At 38.4% G+C, this 27,845-nt stretch overlaps 1 protein-coding gene across 1 annotated transcript; it reads right to left on the bottom strand.

Moving 5' to 3' along the window:
- Positions 1-420: 420 nt before the first annotated feature.
- LOC100373254 (pre-mRNA-splicing factor SYF1-like) lies at positions 421-27,768 on the bottom strand. The gene is made up of 21 exons (XM_085491844.1): positions 27,631-27,768; positions 25,027-25,175; positions 22,919-23,042; positions 13,336-13,533; positions 11,562-11,696; positions 10,635-10,799; positions 10,352-10,496; positions 9,397-9,668; positions 8,830-8,930; positions 8,421-8,496; positions 8,080-8,166; positions 7,229-7,342; positions 6,352-6,438; positions 5,483-5,558; positions 5,245-5,354; positions 4,881-5,084; positions 4,257-4,373; positions 2,534-2,588; positions 2,124-2,250; positions 1,635-1,741; positions 421-861 (listed from the first exon to the last, which is right to left on the bottom strand). The coding sequence occupies exons 1-21, from the start codon at positions 27,664-27,666 to the stop codon at positions 785-787; spliced, it is 2,562 nt and encodes an 853-aa protein (XP_085347970.1). The 5' UTR covers positions 27,667-27,768; the 3' UTR covers positions 421-784.
- Between the last annotated feature and the right edge of the window lie 77 nt (positions 27,769-27,845).

The following is a 27,845-nucleotide window of genomic DNA, read 5'->3' as shown; positions in this document are numbered from 1 at the left end:
CAAACTTAATAATTGGGTAGTCATGCAACATGGGGGTCCCCGAAACAGAAATGGGTCCCAGAAACTTTTGTTATTGTCCACCACAATAACCTTTATAACTAAAAGAATTATGGTACTGTCACAACATGGCAACACACGATTTACATCCTATAGCAAAAGGTCGCTAAGAATATCTAAATTTAGCTGTAACATGAGCTCGGGTCCAGTATTTTGTGATAAGGTTACCAGACTAGGCACTGATACATTTCATACAAATGTAAACAACTGCCCTGAGGATGTTGTTGTTAAATTCATAGAAACAGGAACTTTTAATGACCATAAATAACAACTTTAAAAAATTCCAATCCTTGTAAAATATTTAAGCAAGACGCAATACGAAAGCTCATCAAATTCCGTAAACACATAAAACGACTTACAACGTTCAAACTTTAATAAGTGTTTTTATTCCAAAAATATTCAGAAAAGTTTGAAACAAGTGATGACTGCAATGAATTGGTAGTTCAGTTTTCGCAAAAATATACAAATTAATGGGAGGTATCATGTTTGCTCTAATAGAAGCGCACATATTCTAAAAATAGCAATTATTGTATGATCATTGAAATATATCATTGACCTTACAAACACGCATTTAAAAATATGTGCTACTAATACAGTGTAGATTAAACATGGTATATCCATTGAGTTGGATAAACGGTGATACCATCCTATGGCAGCAAGGTACCAGGGTTTATGGTATTATCACTACGGTAACACTTTTAAACAAGTCTACATGAGAATTCGGAAATTAGGGGGCATCCTCATCGGGATTCTTCAGGCTTCCAAATATTTCTGTTGGAACCGACTTCTTTTCTATTTCAACTTCTGTAAAATTAAATTCAATGTACAATGTTAGTTTCAGATTAATAGTTAGTCATGTGACCAATTGCTCGGGTCAAATGTTTATTCTCACGAAGCCCCGACCTGCAGTTAATCACTGGAACTGTATAGATCTGAATCTCACAATCGATGGCACAGTAGACAACAAAGATGTTGTTAAACAAAACTTTGGTGCCAACAATTTCACAAACCACACTATTGACAAGAGAGTGAGAACTAAATGAAAAGAATTGTGGGTCATGAATGAAGATGTACAGAGTTAGAATAATAAAAATATAATTGATAATAGAAGAATAATTGTTAAATAATCTGTGACTAGATGTCTCAACAGCAGCCTCACAATAGTAAACAGGTATAACGTTTAAATTTCGTATTGAAATGTCGAACAAAAAGTTATATATATTAATGATTTCTAAAACATAATAAGTTGGAAAGCCTTTTTGGAGAGCCTATACAAATATCATGGTTATGGTTTGGTTTAAATGGGGAAACAATTTGGTTTAAAATAGGGTATACTTTTCACATTTAACTGGTCTATGACGGAGTCAGAGTTTGGAAGATTAGACTGCAAACCCATATCAAATCACTAACCAGTGCCCAAAAATGTGATTCTGATTAATATACAAGGTAATGTAATAACTAAATATTTTCTGTTATGTTCCTAAAACAGAATAATTCTGTTGTTGTCATAAGCAGAAAAAGTAACTAGCAGAGCAAGTACATCCATATTAGGTCTTGTTCTCAATCTATGCACTCACCGTCAGGTCCTTCATCACTCTCTTCATCATCATCATCAATATTGATCTCCTCTGGGTTAGCAGTTTTAGCAATCTCTTCTAATTGCTCATCTGTTGTTTTGCCACCACTAGGGGAGAGAAAATAACGTAACATTAGCCACATACAAAGAAAGATCGGGAAAACAGTAACTATAGACAAATTTAATTAACCAATCTAAATGTAACACTTGCAATGATTAACTGATGAAGTTGGTGAAAAAAACAAGATGGATGCCATATGCCAATGAGCTTGTTTCAATGGAATCCAAATTTTTGTACTCCCTAAATCCTAGATCTGATAAAAGTCGAAACTTCATCATCAAGGGAAGCAAGGGTCAAGCGAGGTGGACACGATTTATTAAATGCAGGCATTCAGGAAAGCGAAATTTGCATGAATATGGCTCAAGTATTGCTATGTTTTGTCACGTTGTTACATACTTTATGCCGTTCAGTGTTGTAGAGTCAATTTACCTGATGAAAAGTATGTCTTTCTTTGGTACTATTTTATCGGCTTGTGCTTCCACTGCTATTGACTGTGCTCGCTGTTCCAATAGTTTCATTTCATCCATTCCGCTGGATCCTGGAGCCAAGTCAGATACTGAGAAAGGAGATAATATCTTGGTTAAAGACGAAGTTCTCAATCCCTCGGATTTCACCATCATTTTATGGTGAAACGGCTAATGTTTTAGTCAAAATTATATTGCTGTGGGACAGCAAAGTCAGTATTTTGCTTTGTCAAAATTAAATATATTTCTTAATTGTTTCCCATTTATTCAAACTAGATTTAATTCTGCCTAAAAACAGACGCATGATTTGTTGTGTAATAGGTTTTCAGTGATTTGCACAAAATTTGGAATAAATTTATGTTGATTAAAAATTACCTGTACCAGTACTGCTGGAGGAAGCTGCTAACATTTGAGCAGACATAAAATTCACCTGCAAATAGAGAAACAAGTCATTGAAAATGACACAGTCCCCGTTAAGTTCTCTTTGTGCTCGTCATATTAAAGCGGAGGGGTTGTCGCGAGCGTGTCCTTGAAACTTGAGTTCCAAGTGGCGTATACAACAGATTGTTTATTTACATCAAAACACGTGTTTCGTGTAATATGGCCAAAATAAAAACAGCCGTTATTCAGCCATCTTTGATTTGATTATGAAACACACTGATATGTATGATGTATGTGCCAAATACGAATGAAAATGATACATAAATTGTGGAAATATAGTAGTAAGGCCAAAAAGTCAGATGGCTGTCAATCGGCCATCCTTGACCAGATTTTGAAACAAATTGTCATGGACATGCATCCTAACATGTATAAAGTACATGTATGTGTCAAATTTGAATGAAAACTGACAGAGCACGTTCAAGATATCGCATAAAAAAACAAAAACAAGATGCCTGCCAGTCGACCATCTTTGATCCAATTGCGAAATAAATCGTCATGGACATGTATCCTAACATGTATAATCTATGTACCAAGTTTGAATGACAACTGACAAAGCATGTTCAAAATACAACATTTTTAAAAAACAAGATGGCTTCCAGTCGGCCATTTTGAATCGAATCGCTAAACCACTGCATGTGCATATGTCCCACATAAGGTACTAGGCACATGCAAAGAATGAACGGAATCGGTTCACAGGATTCTGAAATATGACGTTGGATAGACTGACACATGGACAGACGGACGGTCGGACGGACAGACTCAGGAACTCACAGACGGTCGGGGACATGTATCCTAACATGTATGATCTATGTACTAAATTTGAATGAAAACTGACAAAGCATGTCCAAAATACGACATTTTCAAAAAACAAGATGGCTGCCAGTCGGCCATCTTTGATCGAATTGTGAAATAAATCATCATGGATATGTATCCTAACATGTATAATCTATGTACCAAGTTTGAATGAAAACTGACAAAGCATGTCCAAAATACAACATTTTCAAAAAACAAGATGGCTGCCAGTCGGCCATTTTGAATCGAATCGCTAAACCACTGCATGTGCATATGTCCCACATAAAGTACTAGGCACATGCAAAGAATGAACGGAATCAGTCCAAGGGATTCTGAGATATGACTTCGGACGGACGCACGAAGACCGAATTATAAGTCCCCGTTTTCGGACTTCGTCCGAACGGGGACTAATTTTATATCAAATTAAGAGACGTACATGTATGATATACTGTAAAACGTGTCTTTTCAGCTAGCATGTTATTTTAGCTATTTTAGCTAATCTGTAATTTCGCTAATTCAAAATGTAGCTAATTTAACAGAAATATATTCTCACAAGAAGATAGTCGATACTTTAGCTAAATTAAGATTTTGTTAATTCATGCCAAGAGTCAAATCCGCTAAAATTGCATGCAGCTATTTCAACATGTTCTACAGTACGTACACGTTTGAGGTATCATACAAGCTCTATTAAAATCACTATCCTATTTCAAATCTCAAGTTCCTTTCTCAAATACAGGAGCGCATATAGAACAACGCGAGTGTGTTAAAATAATTATTCTGCTTGTTTTGCTTTTATTACATTAAGTATTTCAATATAGATTTTACATTGACTGTAAACCAGATAACAGTTAACGCTCAAACTAACCTGCGTGTTATATGTCGCTTGCACGCTGCGTTTAATTCGCAACATCTCACGTACTGTGTCTTCGTTACCATGTTTAATTTCAAATTCTTTCCATATCTGCCAAAAACTTGGTGTTACCTTGAAATTAAAATATTCAAATTGTACGTCAAAATGTGTCTATTGTTATTTCAACCAGGGAGTTAGAAAATACTGAACTATAAAGCTTCGCATACATGTTGTTGCCTACTGAACTGATATAATACATGTATTAATAACACTGTCTGTTAGTCGGCCATCAATTGGTCTCAGAAACAAGTTTTAATCAACAATTATACAGACAAAATAAGAGGATTAACTCAACTAGAAACAAGGGAAATTTAATTGGCTTAAACCAGTTGTAACTCCTTCTGTCTTTCACTTCCATGGTTTGACTAAAAAATGAAACATTTTCGTACAAATGTTCTTAATCGCACCACTGATACTGAGACTATGAAACATGTTGTTATGACAATCATGCAACTACCTTTAACAATTGACTAAAATTCATTTGACAAAATGGATTTTTGATTTGATCTCTGCATATTTGCATAAAATCTCATTCAATATCATGCCTAGAATACTCTAGTTTCGTCACTCAACCCTTACCCTTGGGTCACACAGCTGTGAGCAGTGAGAATAAATGGCCCTAGCACGGTCTATTTCGCCAAGTTTACGTTCTAAATCGGCAAATCTCAGACACATTTCACGGGCGTTGTCGTTGGGCAGTACTTCTATAGCTTTTTCATAGATAGACCTTGTATGTGTTACACCGTATATCTCAGCCGCTCTTTTTATGTAAATGTTGAACATCTGAAATGACAAGGTTAGAAATAATCTTTAATAATATATTACCGCAACAAATATTAATATGTGTTATATTTAAGAGTTAAAAATGAACGAAGATATCTAAATCCAAACATTCTGTGTTTTCAGAGAAGGTCAAGGTCCTCCCAGTACAGCGTTGTCTCACCTCATACTGTTCCTCAGGCAGAACAGACTCGGTGGCTCTTTCATAGACTGCCATGGCATGACGTGCTAAACCGAAATCTTCTTCCAACTTGGCATAGAGTAGAAATAGAGCTATGAAAATATAAAATATGCACCAATTAAAACATGAATTGTCATTGTAGCTTTAAAGAACTTTGAATGTTCATTATTGTCAGATGAGAATGCGTCCCTCAACCCCCCCCCCCTCCCCCTTCACTTACCTTTTGCAAATTTTGCTGGACATCCTTCCAGACACTGTTCAAACAAATCTCTTGAGCGTTCCAGCTTTGTTCCACCCTGGATTGCAAAAACATTTGATAGTGTTAAGTCATGAATGACATCCCAGTGCACAACTTTGCGTCATTGATTATTCATGATGTCAGACTATAATTCTTGTAATAACTGTATTCAAAAGAAAATTTTCTATCACTCAGACTCAAGAAGTTTTCTCCCATAATGCAATGCACATATGCATTAACATGCTCAATAGTGACAAACTTGAAGTTGGTTCAAACTAAAAATATAAATGGTTATTTAATTATTTCATATGTCAATGAATGGACATTTATAACAGAGGCCCATTTTGTTTTATATGTAGTTGTTCGTAAACATGTCAACATTTTGATGTGTATATGTGAGTTGACTATTTACAATATCATTTACATTATTATAAATTTTAATACAGAGTGCTGCCAATAATTGAAATGGTATGTACTCATTGGTTGATCTGTACCCAGTGCTGACCAGTTATCAGACAATAAGCAGCATTGCTTGCAATGTGATCAATTCAAATATATACAAAATATTGTTTACAATCGTAAAATCAATTACATTCAATTGTACGAATTGTTTAACCAAACCCACCATGACACTTTCATGTAAAGAAATTTGAATAATTTTTGTCTCAACAAGTTTTCTCATAATGTTTGCTCATGAACAATATGTTCGTTTTCATTCTTATAATCCTGCTTACCAATGCCCAATCACTATCCGGGGTCGATCATAAATTCAACAATTTGTTGGCAAGATTTAAAATTCTTGTTTCATTTATGAAAATCCAAATTCTCACTAGATTTCCCAATCTACTTACATATCGCTTGATGAATTTTGTAAGATAAGTATTCCATATATCAAAGACATTCGGCCATCTAAACAATGATATACCACGCTCATATGCCTGTAATAAAAATAATAAAAAATAAATATTTAAACAACAATATACAATGGCCTCTTGCTATATCGCGAGTGTAGGGATCCTTGAGTAAGGCCGCCGTCACCCATTGTATCTCAGTAATTGATGGACAGTAGGTGTTAAACTGTCTCTTTAACGGTTAGTTAAATACACTATGCAACGAAAAATTAGTCTTTATACTTCAAAACTGCCATCAAAACACAATTTTGGGAGATATCCAAGTACCCACAACTTAGCCGAAATCGTGACTTATTGGGTTGCGACTTAGCGAGTGGTCACTGTACAAATATGAGTGTTGCCAATTGTTGTTCTTGACATTTTTCATAACAAGACTATAACCATAATGCAAACTAGATGCAAAATCTTATTTCAAATATTTGTATGACATTAAATGTTACGTGCAAATTGCAAGTACATTTTGTCAATAAAACCACATTCCATATTTGGGAAAATGTGACAGGGCTTTGTAACCATCTTCCTATCATAAAGGCAATATCTCATGGAAAATCTGCATTCATATAATTCATAAAATTATTTATTCATATCGTGAAATTTGACACTTATGTAGTAAAAACTTTTCAAAAAATAATATTTAATTTAGTTTCCATCGATTTCCATGATATTCAATAATTCCCCATAATGCATTGCACGTGTGCAGTAACAAGCTCAGTAAATGGACATAATTCTACTTCCTATGTATGGAATCAGTTCAGCATTGTCCCGGATTATTTGACTCACCAAGTAACACAAATTTATTCCCAAAATTGAACTATACCTTGAAAGCCTCTTCAAAGTAATTGTGTTCTTCCAAGAATAAACCAAAGTTTATAATAATTTGTGGTGTCGCTATACGCAGATCGATTATACGATCATATACTGTTTTTGTAGACTGTATAAGAAAAAAAATATACCAGGATGTTAGAAATCAATATGAAATGAACAAGCAGCCTGTCGGCTGAGATAGCTCCGCTTTTAGCAATGCACATTTCAATTAAGAACTGAAAATATCATTAGAAAATGAACAATATGTATTGTATCAAAGCAATCGAAAATATCACTTTTCACCAAAAATTACAAAAATATTCATCAAAATTAGAAAATTGAAGATGTCATCATAAAATGAACAAAGAGAGAATCCACATGTAGTACCTACATGTATATATGTAATATCAAAACAATTGGACTTGCGGTTTTTACAAGAAATCGAAATTATCACTTTTTACCCAAAATGACAAAAATATTCACCAAAAATAGAAAATTTGAGATTTTGACATGAAATGAACAAATCAGAGAAAGAACCATCCAAGGTACTTGCATATCAAATTTGAAAACATTCTGACTTGCGGTTTCGAAGAAGAAGTTGAAATTGTTGTTGGCGACGATGACAGATGACGGCGATGGAAAATCAGTAATATTATTTTTACCTTAATGCATACATATTGAACAACTTGAAATAACAGACAAAACATGCATTTTTTGGAGGGGAGGCTTTACAAGACTAGGGAATTAGTATTTTTCAGCGAATTTTTCAGGGAGAACTATATAAACGTGATATCAAAGTGATTGCAAACTATACCACTAAATGTACAAATTGCGTAACATGCCTGGCAAAAATATTTTACTTACTTTGAAAGTACCAAAACTCTCTTCTAAATCAGCATACATTGACCAGACTTTCAGCGACTTGTACACTCTTTTCTGCACTGGCTCACTCTGAAATAACAATAACTCTGATTCATATGTTGTAAAAGAATACACACCAAGATTTAATCAAAGGACAGGGATATTATATTTATTTTATTGATACTCGATAAGGTGCCAAGGTGAGTGAAAGTTTTGGCTATCCTGCAGAGATTTTCTACTGGTTATGACAAGAATAATATTATAATGGTATTTCAATAATATGGAACAGCTGAGTTAAGCTCAGATTACCAGGGTGCTCTGATTGAATGTAACAGCATCCATACCGCATCATGATAGGCTACTTTTCTGCCGGGCATTGCGGTTGCTCGTTGCATCAACTTCAACGCATCATCAAAGTTCCTGTAGAAACAAAATATATACAAAATTTCATTTAATAAAAGAAACAAAAAAATAGCTAATGAAATAAGAGAAGTATGTACTGAGGAGGTAATTTGAATTCTTCTTACAAAACAATACATTGTAAATATTGTCAGGAGCCAAGCTACCCTTTTTTGCAATACATGTTAAAACAGATGTGACCAAAACAAATGCATTCTGAGATTTATTTCTATGAATCAAAATCTGCAAAACTTTGAATCAGATGAACATTCACAAAAAATTGTTTGGATCTAATTTTTTAATATCAAACAAATTCAGCTGTGAAATGCTCTGTGGTAAATTTTTACGACTTACTCATGTCGTATTTCCATTTCTGTCCATTCACACCAGACGCATGCCAAATCGTCTACTTTCACGTAGGGTACTTGGGTTCCCTTTTCAAATATCACACGAGCCTAGAATTAAATTTGACAGGAAATAATTAATAGTGACTCTATGATTATGATGTAGGCAAAGTCAACAAATAAGAAAAATTTCGAACTCTGAACGACACATTTTGAAAAACTACATGCAATTGGTTTAATGCTGCATGACTATGAATGCAGTAAAATTGTAACAAAAATGAGAAAAAATAGATTTATAACTAGTTACTACATTTTTGCTACAACATGCAATAGACCAAGCAAAAATTTTTTCATAAACTTTAAACCCTTTGAGTGCCAAATTTTTTCTGTAATTTTCACTGAATTCAATCGTAATTTTGGTCTAAACAGACAAAATGTGACACTGCTTCTAGTTTTGGATCTTAAAATTTGAAACATTGTACGTGGGAAAAGAGCAGACTATTAATGGAATTATTTTGCACTGAAATTGACTAACTCGAAGAGTTAAAGCAACTGATAAATAAAGTAAAAAAATAACCTCTGCAATTTGATCATGCTGTTCATAATATTTAGCAAATTCCACCCAAATTGTGTAGAGTTTGCCTGTTGCTAAGACTGGATCCACTGTCTGTACTGCCTCGGTGTAAGTTCCAATGATATCTTTGGGTTTTCCTTCAAAAAGTTTTACTCTTTTATGCCATTCATGGACATTATGTGGATTTTGCCGGAGGAGCACGCTGTTCAGTAGTAATGGCCGCCGATCCATCAAATTCTCAAACCTTTCTAACCTTAGTTCCAAATCAATGTCATCTGAAAAATTCAACAAATAAAACAAATAGTTGTATCAATTTGTTCTTGTAATATTGTATTTTGAAATTTATTATTTTTAACCAAATTGTTGAAAATATAGAATATGATTTTTTTCTAAAAACAAAACAAAATGACATGTTGATATTATGCCTGTCAACCAACAATACAGTGTGACCTGCTTTAATTTCACAAGACAAATTTTTGTGAATTTCATGAGCTACTGAAATATTGCTGAATTTTGTAGAAGTGATTTTCACAAATTTTGTTTTCATGTTAATGCTAAAAATCCTGAAATCACTCTTTTAGCAGTTAAAAATAAAATTGTTACAAGAATTCTATCTGAGATCTTTATTATTAAACATAATTTCTAACTAGAGTAGTTCAAAGCAGCCTGTAAAATAAAACAAAAGGCAGCATGTTACTTATTGACCTGTTAATAAAACACGTCAGGCTATCTATCCCACACAACCCCCACATGCCCACCCCACATCTAAATGGTATAGTCCGGCATATAGCTTCGTGGCAAATAAATTGGCCATATCCAATATTATGAACAAAATTCCTGAAAAAAAAATGTTGTCTGACAAAACTTTATGATAAATTCTTTAGGTTTGCTCAATAATGTCATGTTATACAGATGCATCAAGGGAAATTTATACAAATCACTTCCATATATGGCATACCTTCTTCACTCGGTGCCATTTCTGTTGTCATTTCCATTTTTGCTCCTATCATACTCTCTTCAAACTGAGCATATGCGTCAAATACTTGTGTGAAATCTCTGACAGTAGTAACGGTCTGAATGGATTCTTCGTAGATATCACGTGCCTGTTGAAAGATTTATTCATAAAATATGTTCTTTGAAAATAAACATTTCTTATTTTGTAACTGGGGTTTTCAGTTACTCAAAAAGATCTGATGACTCTGGGAAACAATGACACACATAATCAATAGAAAACACCAAACCTTCTCAAAGTGTCCGCTTCTGATATGATAGTCGGCAAGAGAACACCAAAGCTGACCACGTTCGTCGGTGAATCTCTTGATACCGCTTCGTATGATAGGGTCCACTTTGAGCGAGGTTACTTTCTTCGGGTTTTTACAGATCAAATCACACAGATCATGCCATAGCTGTATAACAAATTAAATAAAACATAAAATTCTGATGTCATTCATATGAAATGTTTAAAAATCATAGCCATGGGAACATTATTTGAAATTGCTTAAAAATATGAACATGTTAGACAAGGTGATACAATTAATGCTTGTTGCCATGGATACAAAATAAGTTGAGTTATAAATCTATAGGTTATAGGTGTAGGTCAAATTTTATTAATTTCACTAAATAAAAATTACAATTATTTTGATCATCATTTTCTACCAACGAAAAATCATATTCATATGGTTCAATATTAACAAAGAAATCAAAGAGAGACACATAAAAAAAGAAAATATGTTGAAATTAAATTTTAACAGGTCAATTATGAGGCTTGAAAGTTCACCTTCAACCCTTTCACTGCCATTGTAACCTTCCACAGAATAGTCCTGTGCATCAACTCTTGTTTCTATACAACATAATTTACGGAAACAATTCTGAAGATTTATTTTGTCAATGTTGACTTTAGAGTTTAAAAGGTTAAAGGGAAAGCCAAGAATCACCATGACAACAGTAAATAAATTATCCGTCACTTTTGACCAAAAGATTTATGTTCAATAAAAAAAAATTTGGTTGATAAATGTGATATATAGTAGAAAATATTTGGTAATCATTGTCCTTGGGTAACTATTCAAAATAACAAGACATTTTATCCATAGTTTGAGCTACTTTGAAAAGTTACTTTGGACAACAATTACAAAATTTTATCTGCAGTCAATAAAGACACCTCCTCTCACCAAATGATTAGATTTCCCCTCTTTTGAGACAAAGTCTTCGTCATTAACTACATCATACAAAAGAACAGCTGATCCGTCTAATCTCTCAATTGACTTGAGATACTCTATAAACTCTTCTACATTCTCTGGCAGTAGCTATGGTAACAAGATAGGGAACATCATTAGTACAAGTGATGATAACAGCCAATGACTGGTAGTTTCCCAGCTCAAAGCCTAGCAAGAGTGAAACAAGCAAAGAGCGGGTGGGTAAGGGTTGAGCATTTTTTATAGCAATTAGAAGTTTAGGCTAATAAAATCACCTGGCCAAAAACACTACTGAACACATTGATTTATAGATGAACAAATTATGTTATGACATCACTGGGATTTGTTTTCATGAGGAGGATATGCAAATCAAGGAATTATAAAATATTAAATGTATGCAACTTTCATAACTAAGTTATGTGATATCTCATGAGAAGTCAACTCATGTACTTTGTGAGCATTCAAAAGGGATATTATGATGACAAATATTAGTCATATCTTATGTAAAAATGGTGCCATGGATTATAGAATACATTATGTACATTATTTCCTGTATTTACTTTAAGTTTCAAAGTTTAATTTTTTATACTTCCTTTAAGTTATAAATTGTCTGTTTCTTTTTCATTTATATAGTACCGGTATGTGCTTTTTCCAATAATTTTATTGCAGCTTCTAATTACTTATTAGTGAGCCCCTGATGTAAAAGGGTAGCAACAAATAAATAAATAAAAAAGTAATCTCATTTCATGCACCTCAATCAAACATTTCTATTTAATAAGCATTACAGAACACAGTGGGCGCTTGGAAAGGTTTAATTGTGTAAACAAAGGGAAGAAAGAGATTATTTCTGTTTTCAAATGTGCCACATGCACATATTAATGAATAATCAAGGATACTATCAAACAAGCAGCCTCTTGGCTGAGATAGCTCCACTGTTAGCAATGTACATTTTAAATAATTTTCAATTAGAAAATGAACAAATCTACCTGAGGTCCCTATATGTATAGTATCAAAGCAATTGGACTTGCTGTTTTATACAAGAAGTCAAAAATATCACTTTTCACCAAAAATGATAAAAATATTCATTAAAATTAGAGAATTGAAGATATCATATCGAAATGAACAAATCTAAGGGAGGTCTACCCAATGTACATATACACCAAGTATCAAAGCATTCAGGCTTGTAGTTTACAAGCAGAAGTTGAAAAAGTAAAATGTTGACACAAACGGAGGACGGTGTACGCCGACTGACAATCACTCATATGATAAGCTCCGCTCGACTAAGTCGACAGCGGAGCTGAGAATGATCTGAGATGAACACTGATCAGTTCTTTCACAGACACACTAATTTGCACCAGGATTTCTAGAATTTTAGGTTTGTCTATCAAGTTTCTGATCATTTTGCGTGATTCATATGATTTGGTAAGTGTAAAATTAAATGAAAGTCATGACAACATTGATAAGACAAACGTACATGTACAGTGAACATACACACAGATGTACTAACTGTTATGACTCACATTGTGTGCTGTGATAGGGATGTAAGAATCAATCTTACCATTCAAAATAGGGATAGAAGGTTTGATCATAGCATTAAAATAGGGGTGGATATTGTTATCATAACATTCAAATAAGGGTGACAATAATTAACATACCATTTAAAATAGGGGTCAAAGTAGTATCTTGCCATTTAAAATAGGGGTGGAAAGAGTGATCATCAAGAGAGAGGTATTATGGTCAATCCACTTACCTTCATGTACCTTCTATAGACTCTAACAGCAGTTTCCGGCAGCGGATGAGTACGCACAAATTTTAAATAAAGTGGCCACACTCTGTGGTGTTGGGTGATTGGCAGGGCTCTTAGCGCTCTGTCAAACGTACGTCTTGTTCTTGTCACTTTGCATTGATCCATTAGAAACTGACAATAGTCCAACCAAATACGCGGCATCTATAATAAACACGCAATAATACAGTAACTATCAGACTGCACTTTGTCTATTAACCTTTTCACCATCAGATCCCTTTTCCTCACAAACTCATAAAATAGTCCCGTTTATAGTTTGACCGTTTATAAAATTGACTGTTCTGCTCCAAAATTGGCATTAATTTCTTGAAATATTTAGAAATATAAGAAAAAGGTGCAAGAAAGGGGCGAGAAAGTCTGGTGGTGAAATGGTTAACATTATGTTTTGTATAAACCTTGGTCTCGACGTCATCACATCTGTTATCTTATCAAAAGACGGGATCCAATTATAATGCCACTTGCAGACATGTTCATTTTATCTTTGTATCTTCGAACAATTTTAAACATTATTTTATTCTCTGTTTTTCTAACAATTTGTATACACCATTGCAGCACCATCCATTGAGAAGATGTGTGGAAATTAAGTCTATTCAGCAATCTTACTGTAAACACATTAATTATTCAGTTTTTCTCTCTCGCTATTTTCACTGATAAGTAAAATTCATTAAATTAATTAAATCCATGTGAAATAACAATAGAACTCAATGTTACATGTATCCAGTTTTTGAACTCAGTGAAACTGCTCAAATCATCAAAATGGTGAAATTAAATGCCAGTAAAAATGAATGATTTTACAGTATCATTTATGTATAAAAGTAATTTCTCCTCTTCAAAAATTACGTTTCTGGTCACTGCACTACAAACAGTTAAAAACGTGCATGTCGCACCTTATATTTAGTGTTTTTTTTGACAGGCACTCACACCCGTTTTTTTTAGGTTTTTAGTTTTAGTTTTTTTATAAAGAAAAAATCAATTTTCATTGAAAATCATAAAGTTAATGAAAATTTCAGAATAAATATGAAAGGCACTCAGGCACATTGATTTCAGATTGACCTCAAATTTTTTTTTTAGCTGAAGCCATTTTTTTTTCTAAAAGTACCGGTATTTCCCAATTTTAAAGTGAACAAACAGAATACAATCTTGATTAAACGAGTTAAAGCACCTACTCAATACAAGTATATTTGCAATGCATGGTGGGAAGTACATATCAATTCTCATTGAATACATGTATAATGGAAACAATATTCGACATTGCAAAGTCACTGACCTAAATTTCTGGAAATTTGTAATATATTCACTAAAATAAATATTTTTTTTATTCATGACTTAAAACAGATTTTCTAGATACGAGAAACACCATAGAAACTAATGGCAAATTAGATAAAATGAAAATTTTGCCAATTTTCAATAAAATTAAGTCTTTTGATTGTCAAAAATTAGTTTAATGACACCATATTTATTTGTTTACTCTCTATTTCTTTGATGGCATGAACCTACACACAATATATAAATAAAAGAATGAACATTCAGTTTACAATTGACCGTTTCTCAAGTTCCCTCAAACATCATTCACACGTATCTAACTGTTCGGAGTGTGCGTACAGTGAGTCAAAAATCAATATGGCGGATACATTGTGGTATGTTAATTAACTGAATCAAAACTCCATCAATTGAACTCTTTCATTTGACAAATTTTGCACCAAAATATGTATTAAATTAAATGTCACCGTGCCAGCACTTATGAACACATTATTTGAAAAATTGAAAATATCACAACATATGGAGCAATTATGATTTCCCATTTCTAGTCATTGATATTCCAGTGAAAGTGAAAATTACAAATGTTGTCGCTCTTCAAGGATCAATTTTACAAGCATGCCAGAGTCGCCATGTTTTGATTATTTGGTGGAAATATACCGGTAGTAAACTAACCGCCTATAGATTAATTAAAACGATACTTGTTTATCTATCTATTTGACTTTGAGTAGGTACAAGAGTTTACATGGCATAACAAGAATTAGCTGTGTAATACTATAAAACATTAATGCCTATTTCTGATAAAAATACAAAAAACAAGATTTAAGTACTGTTGTGCTGCACTGTGGTCATGCAACTTTCCATAATGTTAGCTGTGAGAAATTTAGGCGAGGGTTCTCCGAACCCGCCTATTCACATAGTTCATACCCACCATAGATTCTGGTCAGTCAAAATGACTATTTTGAACTGTAGGCATTAATCAGCGATTCTGCCGGTGACGGAGAGATAGAATCTAGGTCAGGGGAAGCCCCATGACCTCAAGATTCTTTTACCCCTTACGTCACAAACCCACGTTACCGAGGCCACATGGCAACGCCATAGGTAGCCGTCCATCACTCTGGTTCCTTTCTCTCCGCCTCGAGGACTTAGACCAACGCGACGGAAAGAGTGGGGAGGTTGGGGGGGGGGCCCGGAGTCTATGGTGGGTATGAACTATGTGAATAGGCAGGTTCGGAAAACCCTTGCCTAAATTCACAACGTTCAATTACCAACCATAGACCACGGTCAGTCAAAATGACTATTTTGAACTGTAGAGTCAGACGCCAATGGGTGGCGGGTTTTTCCGAGCAAACAGAAAAAAAAGAATGATGAAAGTCTTTTCCCAGTCCGGGATGAAAACAAACTCAAAAAACCTAAGTTAAGACCCAAGAAGGGTGGTGTCTTAACTTGCCTGTGCTGTCCCCGAAGCAAGAAACCAATGCTGCTGTGGTGACAGGGTTCGATGTGCCCGAGAAAGCTAGACCCAAGCCGAATTCGGGCGTAGATCGAAAAAAGCGAAACCTGGGAGCTTCCAGGGAGTGCTAGTGGTACAGACAATCTGCCCGCAAGAATGCCGAGACTGACTTATCGCCTATGCACAGGGGCCCCTGCGGTCGTACGGGCTGGGTCAGTAAACAAAGCCTGACCCGTTACGACGGGGCCTAACCTGAAGAGACCCTGCTCAATAGATTGGGTGTCTCTTAGGTAGTAGTTGATGAAGACGTTCTGCGTTCTCCAGAAGCCTGCCCTCAGAATGTGTTCGAGGGGGGCGCCTGACGCGAGCGCTAGTGAGTTAGCAATCGCACGGACCTCATGCGCTCGTACTTGGTGTCTCTGCAAGGTCTGTGTTGAGGAGGATAGTGTATTATAGACCTCCAGTACAGTCGCAGTAATCCACCTGGAGATGGAAGTCAAGGAAGCCGGCTTATCCTGTTTGCCAGGGCTGTAACACAAAAACATGTGTTTGGTTCCCCATCTGGAAAACCTGGTACGATTCTCGTAGCAACTCAGCGCTCGGACCGGGCAGAGAAGCAATTCCTCCTGATCCCCCGGACCGACAATATTTGACAGCGGGGGGTTGACGATCGGTTGAGGATCGTGTCCTGGGATTTGGTTCTTGGCGAGAAACCCGATTCGTGTCTTTAGTACAACTTGGTCTTCCATGAAGGCGGCACAACCGTCTGCGAAGGACAGTGCGCCTAGCTCTGACCGGCGCCTACCTGAGGCGAGGGCCAGTAGGAAGACTGTTTTGCTTAGGGCTGATAAAACAACCGACAGGTCCCAATTGGGCGGTTCCCTTGAACGGGCCCTGGGCCTCTGATTATGGAAAGCAGTAAACAGTCTCCTAATAATGGGACAATCGGCTAAACTTGACGCCAAAGAGTTTTTCTATGGCAGGGGACAAGGCTGACCTGTAGCCAACGATCGCTGCGTAGGACAGACCCACTTCATCAAACAAGTGGACAAAGAAGTCTGCTACCTGGCCGATAGAGGGATCAATCTCCCTTCCACTACACCAACCGGTGTATGCTCGTCACTTTGAGTCGTAGGCAGTGTTGGTGGAATCTCTGTTCGCCCTGGCCAGGACGTTGGCAGCCCGCTTAGATAGACCTTTCGTCTGCGCGAGTCTACTGAGAGCCTCCATGCGTGTAAGTGGTACACTGCAGGGCTTGTTGGTAGTGTGCCGTCCGGCTGGGACAGCAAGTCCGGTATGTCCGGCAGTACTATCGGTGTTTCGACTATCATTTCCAGCAGGAGCGGAAACCAGGCCTTGGTCGGCCAATTGGGCGCCACCAGAGTTAATATGCAGGTGGGCTCTTGTCGAAGTTTCTCCAGTACCCGGTGCATTAGCGGGAAGGGAGGAAAGGCGTATGCATCCATGTGGGACCAGGGGATCGATAAGGCGTCCATGGCCCATGCTCCTGGTGTCGGCAGGAGTGTTACGTACGTCAGGAGCTTGGCGTTCCAGGGTGCAGCAACAGGTCTATCTTTGGACTGTCCCACAGCTGAAACAGTCTGGAGGCTACCCACTGGGGGATCTACCACTCCGTGTTCTGGAGACGGAGACGCCTCAAAAGGGCATCTGCCAGGCAGTTTCTCACCCCTGGAAGGTGGTGTGCGGTTAGCTCCACATTGTATTCCAGGCACCAAAGGAGAATTTGCTCTGCTAGGACCGACAACGATGGGGAATGCGTCCCCCCTCCTTGTTGATGTAGGAGACCACCACTGTGTTGTCTGTGCGGAGCAGGACTCTGTGGTCTCGAACTTCAGGTCGAAAGTGTGAAAGTGCTAGTTGCACTGCTTTCAGCTCGAGCCAGTTGATATGGTGGTCCCGAACCCATTGCGGGGGCCATATTCCTTGGGCTTGTTTGTCCAATAGATGTGCTCCCCACCCTTGGAGGGAGGCGTCTGTTACCAGAGTCATGGTTGTGACGAGTGGGTCCAAGGGGACCCCTTGTCTGAGGTTGGTCAGTGACGACCACCAGGACAGGGTTTCCTTTACTTGGTCTGGGATCAATACCCGTCTGTTTAGTTCCCGTAGGTGAGCTTGGTATTCCAATAACAAGCGTTGGACCGGGCGGCTGCATAGTGCGGCCTGGGGAACTACCCTTCGAACCAGTCGTCTAGGTACGGATTGATGTGTACCAACATTTGGTGGAGCAGCAGCACTACCTGATTCATCACTCTGGTGAATACGTATGGCGCTGTGGATAACCCGAAGGGGAGCACCCGAAATTTTAATACTTGGCCCAGATGAGCGAATCGAAGGAGAGGGCAATTCGCTGGGTGCACCGGTATGTGCAGGTAAGTGTCGCGTAAGTCTAAAGAGGCGAGCCAGTCGAGCCGGTGGATGGAGAGTAGGACACTGGATGGTGTCTCCATGCGGAACCGATCGAGAAGCACATACTGGTTTAGTCTGCTTAGGTCCAGAACCGGACGCCAGCCGCCTGTAGATTTTGGTACTACGAATACATTTGAGTAGAAGCCCGGACTTAGTGCCGGCTGAACTATTCTGCGTATGGCGCCCTTCCTTAGCAAACTGTCTACTTCTTGTCTGATTGCTTCCGCCTTGCAGGGGTCCCCTGGCAGTGCCCCCTACGGGGGTGGGGGGTGGGGGGGGGTGGGTGGGTGGGTGTCCCAGTGGTATTCTGTAACCGCGTGTGACCACCTGGAGCGTCCAGGGATCGGTTACCCGCTGCATCCAAGCCGGAATGCACCGGCGCAATTTGCGTGCGACAGGGATCTGTGGGCATGGGTTTGGCAGTTGCATGAGGGGGGGTTCTCCTCTACCGTGAGGTGAGCCTCCCCGTAGATCACTGGGGTTACTAAGCGTCAAACATGCTTACCCCACTGCCGGGGATGATGACCACCCGTGGAGGAGGAGCCACCACCTGGTCCTCTCTTTCCTGGGGGCGTGCCGCTACCCTTCCCTCCCGCGGATGGGTACGAGCGCTTGCCTCCTGGCTGACTCTGTTTAGCGGAGCTAGTCCTAGGGCGTTGTGCTTTCTGTGCTTGGAGCGCCCTCCGTTTACCCTTGGCAGCGTCCAACTTGCTAGCGGATTCGACTTGGACCATTTGGTTTGTTACATCCCGAAGCTCTGCGACTGCCCGCGCTATCTCCCCATCAAAGAGGGTGGAGGATCTCCAGTCTCGGTAACTGAGGCGGTGGCGTACCCCCTGACTCAGTTCGCCGGCGAAAACACGCGCGTCTAAAACCGCGTCTCGCTGCACAGTAGTAGCTCCGGCCAAGAGAGCCATATGACACTGGAGGATATCGCACATAGCCGTACGGTGGCCTACCATTAACTGTGTTGCCTGGTCTAGGAGGCGAGTGCGTTCTGCATCTGAGGTCTCAGAGTCCTGTGTGCGCACAAGAATGCGCTCCAGTGTTGCGCCCACAAATTCAAGGAAATTGATGAGTCGCAACTCCGCTCTCAGGGCATGTTGGATAGTCTCAGAATGGGTCGATGAGAATGACCATGAAATGCGGCCATCCCCCTTCACCCGGTTGGTAAAACAGAAGTTTGTGGTACCAGGGAAGGAGCCTTGGGGTCCGGTCTGGGACTTCTGGTTTCGTCCCGGAATTGGGGTCCGAATCCGAGATTGCCCCGATGGGGTAGCGTTTAGTCCAGCGAAAGGAGTTATGCAAAAGATTACCCCAGCCCGGGGCTTTCGGCGTTACCTCCTCCACGGCTGACCAACGACCGACCCTCAACACCGTCTGCGCGCCGTCCCCCATGCTCAGCGCTCGGCTGGATCAGGGGAGACGTGCGGATGGGGTCGATCTGGAGCCGGCGCCTGTGATCCCATCAGCGTAGAAGCGACTGTAAGCGGCTGCTTTAGGATCGAGGGTGGGGGAATATACATAGCGTCACCTGGACTGATAATATTACGCATCACCCCAACGGCGTGGCTCACCGAGTCATTACGCAATGTGGACTATGAGGGACCGCCCGAGGTACCCACTGTATCCGACGCGAGTGAACTGCCACCTCTCAGCCTAAATATGTGGGCGAGAGCGTGTTCAAGAGTGCGTCTCATGACAGGGTCGGTTCTGGGAACGCCTGTGGGTCGGCGAGAAGGGAGTCGAAACCCACAGTGGAACTCGGACTTGAGGGTAAATTAACCAGTCCGGTACCGCGCGGTGAACCCTGGCTGGTTGAAAGCAGGGGGGGGGGGGTACAATGTATGTCCTGACCCGAATGCCCTGCCCAGAAAACGGAGTCCTGCCTACCAGCGTCCCCGTTGGTGTTACCTGTCTGAGGTTCCCGAGGAGACCTGCTGCCACTAGCTTGAGCCCCCCCCCCCCCCCCCGAATCAGCGGGGGGACACTGCTGAGAACGGGAGGTTCCCCGGAAGAGACGTGTTTAGAATGCGAACAGTGCTTTCTGTGTTTCTTCCTACTTGCCGGCTGAGAGGTCGCAGTGGAGACAGCTCGCTCCGCCTGCAGGTGATCTACTACGCAATTTGCCCTGACAGACCTTCGACCAATGCCCTCATTTCAGCGGCAAAACCGGCGTCGTGCGAGGATGGGTCCACAACGGAACCCAGCGCGGGCCCCATAGGAGGAAAGACCTCCCTCGCTGTTGCCAGTAAAGTTGGGATACCTACTGTCTGAAAAAACAGACTGTGTAGATGCCCTCCGATCAGCGGGGGGAGACCGAAAAAACTCGGCACCCCCACTATCGGGCCCTTTGCTTGGTATCCCGGTATGAAAACTGGTAGCCGAGCACAAGGACTTGTCATTCATGCCAACGCACAACTCACTCATACCCATGCCGGTAGCACTTGCCGCGCGACCTTTTCGCGAACGAGTGACGCGGTCAGTCTCGGCTATTTTGACATGCTGCTAAAACGATTCCCAGGCTTCCGAACCCCAGCGATTACACATATTCTCAGGGCAGATACCCGAACCCAGAACGCACGTGAAACAACGATAACACTTTGAATGCAGGTTCCATTCCTGCAATTGCTGCGTACACTGAGTACAAATCCGCCTCATAAACTGAGGAGACAATACCGGCGGTGAGCCTCTGGCGTTGCCAGTGCATCTGTCCATTTCTAAATACATTAAAAATAAAAGACGACATGCATGAGGGAAACGAATTACAGTTGTAAAATGTGCCGCCATGAAATCAACATGTGGTTACGTGGTGGCGCCGGGTTTGATTTTGTTGTTGTGGAAAAGCATAACACACAAAGGGGAAAACGACACGAGGGTAAAAAGACAAGAAAAACTTATCCTACCAGCTAGAATGTTGGATGCCGCGGCTGCGGCGACGACCCACGCTAGAAACCCGAACAGGAAAAAGCAACAGAGCCAGGCAGAGCCGCTCAGAATCATTCCCCGACGAGGCGGAGAGAATTGAAGAGTAATGGACGGCTACCTATGGCGTTGCCATGTGGCCTCGGTCACGTGGGTTTGTGACGTAAGGGGTAAAAGAATCTTGAGGTCATGGGGCTTCCCCTGACCTAGATTCTATCTCTCCTTCACCGGCAGAATCGCTGATTAATGCCTACAGTTCAAAATAGTCATTTTGACTGACCGGAGTCTATGGTGGGTAATTGAACATAGTGAATAATCTCAAACTGATTTGACAGATACATGTAAAAATAATAAAAAAAATAACCAAATAAATTAGAAAATGAGAATATAATTTATTGTGAATAACTTTTTGAAAAAATATTTGATAATGAACATTCAGTATGAAATAATACAGATTTGTTAAATATGTTATAATATGTTCTGTTCATTCTGATAAACTTGAAGTGCAATGACCCACCATGTATGCTCGCTTACGGTGGAAATGGAATAAAGTTTCTTCTTTACAAAGAACTAGGAAATCGTCAATTCACCGAACATATAATTAAAATATTTAAATTCGGATCGAAATTTAACATGCTGGACAATTTTGCGGAAGGTTATGAAATAATGATAAAAGGTTCAATTAATATCAGAGGAAATATACAACCTCCTCTCACTTCCAGGTGGTATTGGTACAATTTTTATTCAAGTTTCATGAAAGACAAAGTAGAAACAGAAATAAAAGTAGTAACACATTCACTTCCATCCTCTCTATTTCAGTATCTCCTAAACAGACTGTGATCTTTTTTTGTCGCTCGTGTTAAATTTAGTCTTCCTTCCATATAACAATCAACTTGTTTTCTCTGCAGTCACATTGACTCTTATCCTAGCCATCATTGTTGCCATTGTGAATAGGTTTTGAGACTGCTAAACAAAACCTAATATTAGGCAAGTCTGAAATTTGGGTAAGCCTAAGGCCAGCCTTATTTTGCAGCCTATAGAGCGTGTTGTGCATGTGATGCACAAATGCTGGTACAAGAACAAGAGACAGAACAATAGAACGCACACATGCGTAATTCTGATGATTGGCACAAAAATAGTTTGGATAGTCAACATAAAAAGTTTCTGATAATCGATTGTTCATTTAGAATTTATTTGTAGAGGGTTGTGTGTTTGGCCATAGGCCTATCGGCTTTTAGAATTATAAAGTAGGTCTAGCTATCTTCTGGTAATCTGGTACTCTTCGTGACACGGCTACATACTTTTTTTATATGTACTGAAGGCAGAAGAAGAAGCCCTCCATCTGGATGCCATACCCTGAATTCAGCAAGCCTAGTACCCTGAAAGTGGCTAGGATGTATTCTTTTTTTACCTGCTGAGTGACTGTTATTTATTAGAAACATTTAATCATTTGTAAAGGGTCCTTACCTTATGCATGAATACTAGGGCCCTTTCATGTGCATTGTTTACATCTTCATATATTGGATCTGTTATGCAACGACCTTTGACCTGTTTCCTTCTGAGCTTCAGGTAATTGTACCAGAGTTTGTAACTAAGAAAAAAGAAAGTGTCTTAGGAAATGCAGAAATACAGAATATGTTAAATTGACGGTATTTTAGCACTAGAGTTCTTGTTCAACATCACAAAGTGCCAACACAAAGAATGTATATGCAATATGAGGTTTAACCTTTTCACCACCAGACTTTCTTGCCCCAAATTTTTTAGTACTTTTTTCTTATATTCTTCAATATTTCTGGAAATGAATGCTAATTTTGGAGCTAAAAAAAAACAAGCAGCCTGTCCGCTGAGTTGCTGTTAGCAATGCACATTGCAATTAAAGAACAGAAGATATCATTAGAAAATGAACAATATGTATTGTATCAAAGCAACAGGACTTACTGTTTTCAACAAGAATTTAAAAATATTACTTTTCACCAAAAATAATCATCAAAATTAGATAACTGAAGATATCACCACAAAATTAACAAATCTGAAAGAGGTCCACATGTAGTACCTATATATGTAGTATCAAAGCAATTGGACTTGCGGTTACAAAAATATCACTTTTTATCAAAAATCACAAAAATATTCACCAAAATTAGAGAATTGAAGATATCATTACAAAATGAACAAATCTGAGAGAGGTTCACATGTAGTACCTATATATGTAATATCAAAGCAATTGGACTTGCGGTTTTTAACAAGAAGTCGAAAATATCACTTTTTACCAAAAATGACAAAAATATTCACCAAAATTAGAGAATTGAAGATATCATCATGAAATGAACAAATCTGAGAGAGGTCTACCCAAGGAACATATACACCAAGTATCAAAGCATTCATAGTTTTCAAGAAGAAGTCGAAAAAGTAAAACATTGACACGACGAACAATCACTCATATGATAAGCTCCGCTCGACAAAGTCGACAGCGGAGCTAAAATATTGGCTATTTTTGTCTCAATCTTTTGAAGAAAAATGCAGACTATAAGCGGGACTATTTTGTGAATTTGTGATGAAAAGAGGGAACTGGTGGTGAAAAGGGTAAAGGTGCAAATTGACATTAGTTCATACAGTGCAGTATCATCACTGTCACTGCCATCATCTTTTGTACACCAAATCAAATCAGAACACCATTGAAAGAGAATGATTATTATGGATGTATATAAACCCAGAACTAATTAGATCTTCGCATTGCCTTATACAAGTATGTGTATCAAGATTCATTGAAATAAGATGATAATTATTGATATTGATGGAAAAACTGAAAACTTACTAATTATTATGCAGATCAGGTAATTAATATGCACTGATTTTAATTTTAACGAATAAGGTCTATACAATGTCATGGACCATCTTTTCATTGAAATGTGATATGCACAGATTTGAACCCAAAACACAAAACATAACATAAACTTTTCTAAACATCTTTCCTCAATCCTTTTTTTTTGCAATAACCATGCAGTTACTAATTTAGCTTTCAACTATAATGAAAAATTAATGAGACAGTTAAGTATTAATATCGTTCGTCAACTAGACAATATTTGTTACCAATTGGGAGCAACTAGACAGTGAACTGTCATTTCACCTGTGGGATGGTTGTTTGTAGTATGAGGTGAATTCTGCAGGCGCAAACACGAGAGTTATTATAGGCATAGACTATATGGTACTTGTGTGTTTCTTGGCCTGCCTGGATGGCCTGCAATAGATGGTCTGCAATGGATGGTCCACAAGCCAACATACAATAAAGGCAGTTTTGGGTTCTTGTTAATTTCATTTTAAGAGGTGCATCTAGCAGTGCAAATATGGTAGGTATCTTTAGGTAGTTGATTGAATTTTAATGATTGTTTGGCTAAAACAACAATATTCACAGCCCTTGGATATTGAATGATGACATAATCAGTTTTTGAAGATATGACACTACATCCACTATATACCAAGTGCCTAGAGCATGCCGTTCAATTGCAGCAAAGAAAACCAATCCCTGTACATATATGAAGCCTAATAAAATAGTGTGTGTAATCATGAATTCACTTTACCTGCCGGGTAGTTCTTTAAGGGCCCGTTCAAACAGTACATTCACAGCTCGACTGCTGCCTGTACTTTTATGATCTATATACCGAAGCCAACACTTGACAGAATACTGATTTCGTAATATCTCTTCTTCATATGGAAGGTCATCTTCTTCCTATTAGAAAAAGAAAACTTTCAATTGTACTATTAACAGTGATTGTGTGATGAAAAACAGTGTTCTAAAATCCTGGTTGACTCATTGCTGCATCAAATACGAGAGAATCAACCAGTCATTTTATTTGTTACTTCGCAACTGAACATGTCTCACACTTAATCAATATGAATCAATAAACAATTTTGAGGCTCACATTTTAACTCCAAAAATTACGTACATAAGTATGGGCAAATTGAATGGAATCTTTTATACATGATCTTGTCAACATGTGGCTGTGATTTGGCTCAGAGTATACCCACTGTATACTATGAGTCGAAACAATTAACAAAGTCGGAAAGTTTCAGTACTTCAAACATCAAATAATGGCGGAACCACAAGGTTCTCAAGTGTCACATGACCTGGAACTAAAGCTGTGATAGGTCAGTTCTAAACCAATCACTGATTGTGGTAATAACGTCATAAAGATCAAATATGATATGATCGAAATATGAATAATCTAAACTAAACATCAAAGCTATTGCTGCACTGAAATAATACAGCAAATGAAATAATAATTATAGAAAACATTTTGATGTCTAACTAGACAATTCAACCTAATTAACAAACACACCTATGATTTGTATTTCGCCCGACACATTACAGTTTTGTATTTGTATGGCAACTCTAGTTTTTAAGTCACTCAACAATTTAACGCCTCCATACTCCCAGTACATAAGCGAACAGTTCACATACATGAGTACACTAGAGATATGCATGGGGGCTGCAAGAATTTGTTTGCAAATATTGTACTAGTATTCACTGACATTTATTTTATATTTTCATGTATAACATGGGGTCTATATATACCGGTACATACCTTTTTTCCTATTTTTTACATTCAACTCGCCAAAAATCAGTGAAAATAAATTCCATATAACACACCTAAAAAGCCTTTTCAGCAAAAATTAATTCCAGAGAAAATAAAGTATTTTACAGCAGATTGTTTTGTCGATTGTCGTTTGTTTTGTGTTCATGGACTTGTAAATTCCCTGACATGATTTTTATTGTACAAAACAACAGTTTAATAGTATCTGTATGTTGTTCTCACTTTGCAGTATCAAATACAATTGTAATGTGAATTTCCTTCATTAATGTAGTATGTTGACTTTATTTTTAGGGCCAACCAGTGATTCTCGAGTCCCATGTTTACAACCGTAAAATACTTTATTTCAGCTGGATTTTATTATCACTGAATCATTCTTTCAGCAAAAATAGCGAAAATTAATTCCAAGCGAAATAAAGTACTTTACAGTATGTCCCAGCCCATTTACTTACTTGTCAGTGTCTAACAGGCATATACAAAATGTGACCAAGAAAATAGCAGATGAGTGAAAAAAAGAAAGAAAATAAAATCTGTTGCCAGTGTCAAGAAAGCCGCAAAATCACATTAATCCATAGCAGTGATTTTACATACAGAAATTGAGAACTGTAAATGTTGACATAATACATAGAAAAGAACATCCCAGACAGATATGCATCATCAATCGCCATGAGTGATGCAACCAGTTTTTTCGTCTATTTTCTTTAATTGTATTATAATTAACCTTACAAGTAAAATGCTCAAGGTAATGTTGTGATTGTGTGTCTGCACATCCAGTGATGTGAATATTGCTATAATGCAAGACTAGCCCTGCGTACAGTGCTGTGTGTACGGGGACGCGTTCGGTTGATAGATGTCCCCACACGCGTCCCCGTACACACAGCACTGTACGCAGGGCTAATGCAAGACATGCTGATAGTACCATTGTTAAATTTAGAAGAGACTATTTATACAAGAGACGTTCAAATAAAGAACTGTTAAAATTTTGCGATCGGCATACTAGTATAAAAATCCTTTATTGGAACAGAAAATGTTTTGTATTCACCACAAAAACAAGGTTGCTATGCGTCCGTGAAAATCAAGCCTTACCCCCCCCCCCCTTGCGTTTCCAAACGAAAAAACACTGAGGCCTAAAATGACTTTCATCAAATCTTCAATGATTTTTCGATAATAACATTAATTCAGTTCAGCAGTTAGATAGGTTATTTATTAGAGATGCGCGGAGAACGAAAACTTGGGATGTACTGTAAATCACTCCAGCAACAAAAAATTGACAATAACCGAGAGTGTGAGAAACTCAAAAACATATTTTATATATTATCTTGACGGTATTAATAAAGAATTCTTTTCTATTTCACCAACCCTCTCACCAAACACACATCAATGGTAGTTTGTAATGCTGTGTTGTGGTTATTGCATAACAGTGTCAATCTAACCCCAACGTTTTAAGCCACCCCCCCCCCCGTCCCAGACGACAGTCAGCTGATCAACCATCACACGTGTTTGACGTATTGCTGTTGTTGTTGTTGACATTGTCAACCAGTGGAAAACACGATAAAGCTATAACAGATACTTTATGTAGTTGTTCTTACTTACAAAGAAAATATCCGCGCTTTCTTGTGACACGGGCATAATGGGATCGGTTGCAAGTTATATTCGACAAACCAAATCACGTTTTTCTAGGACTCTCCCGGAAGAACTTGTACGATATTGTAACGTTTAACCACAATGCATTGCACAACCGGAAACAACGTCTTATTTCAATTAGATTCGTACCTTGCCACATTTGCACACAATGTGACACAAATGAA

The sequence above is a fragment of the Saccoglossus kowalevskii genome, chromosome 17 (assembly GCF_978046115.1).
Source record: "Saccoglossus kowalevskii chromosome 17, keSacKowa6.1, whole genome shotgun sequence".
Classification (NCBI taxonomy): domain Eukaryota; kingdom Metazoa; phylum Hemichordata; class Enteropneusta; family Harrimaniidae; genus Saccoglossus; species Saccoglossus kowalevskii.
Note: the sequence above shows the minus strand (reverse complement) of the source record. Positions and strands in the feature narration are given on the sequence as shown.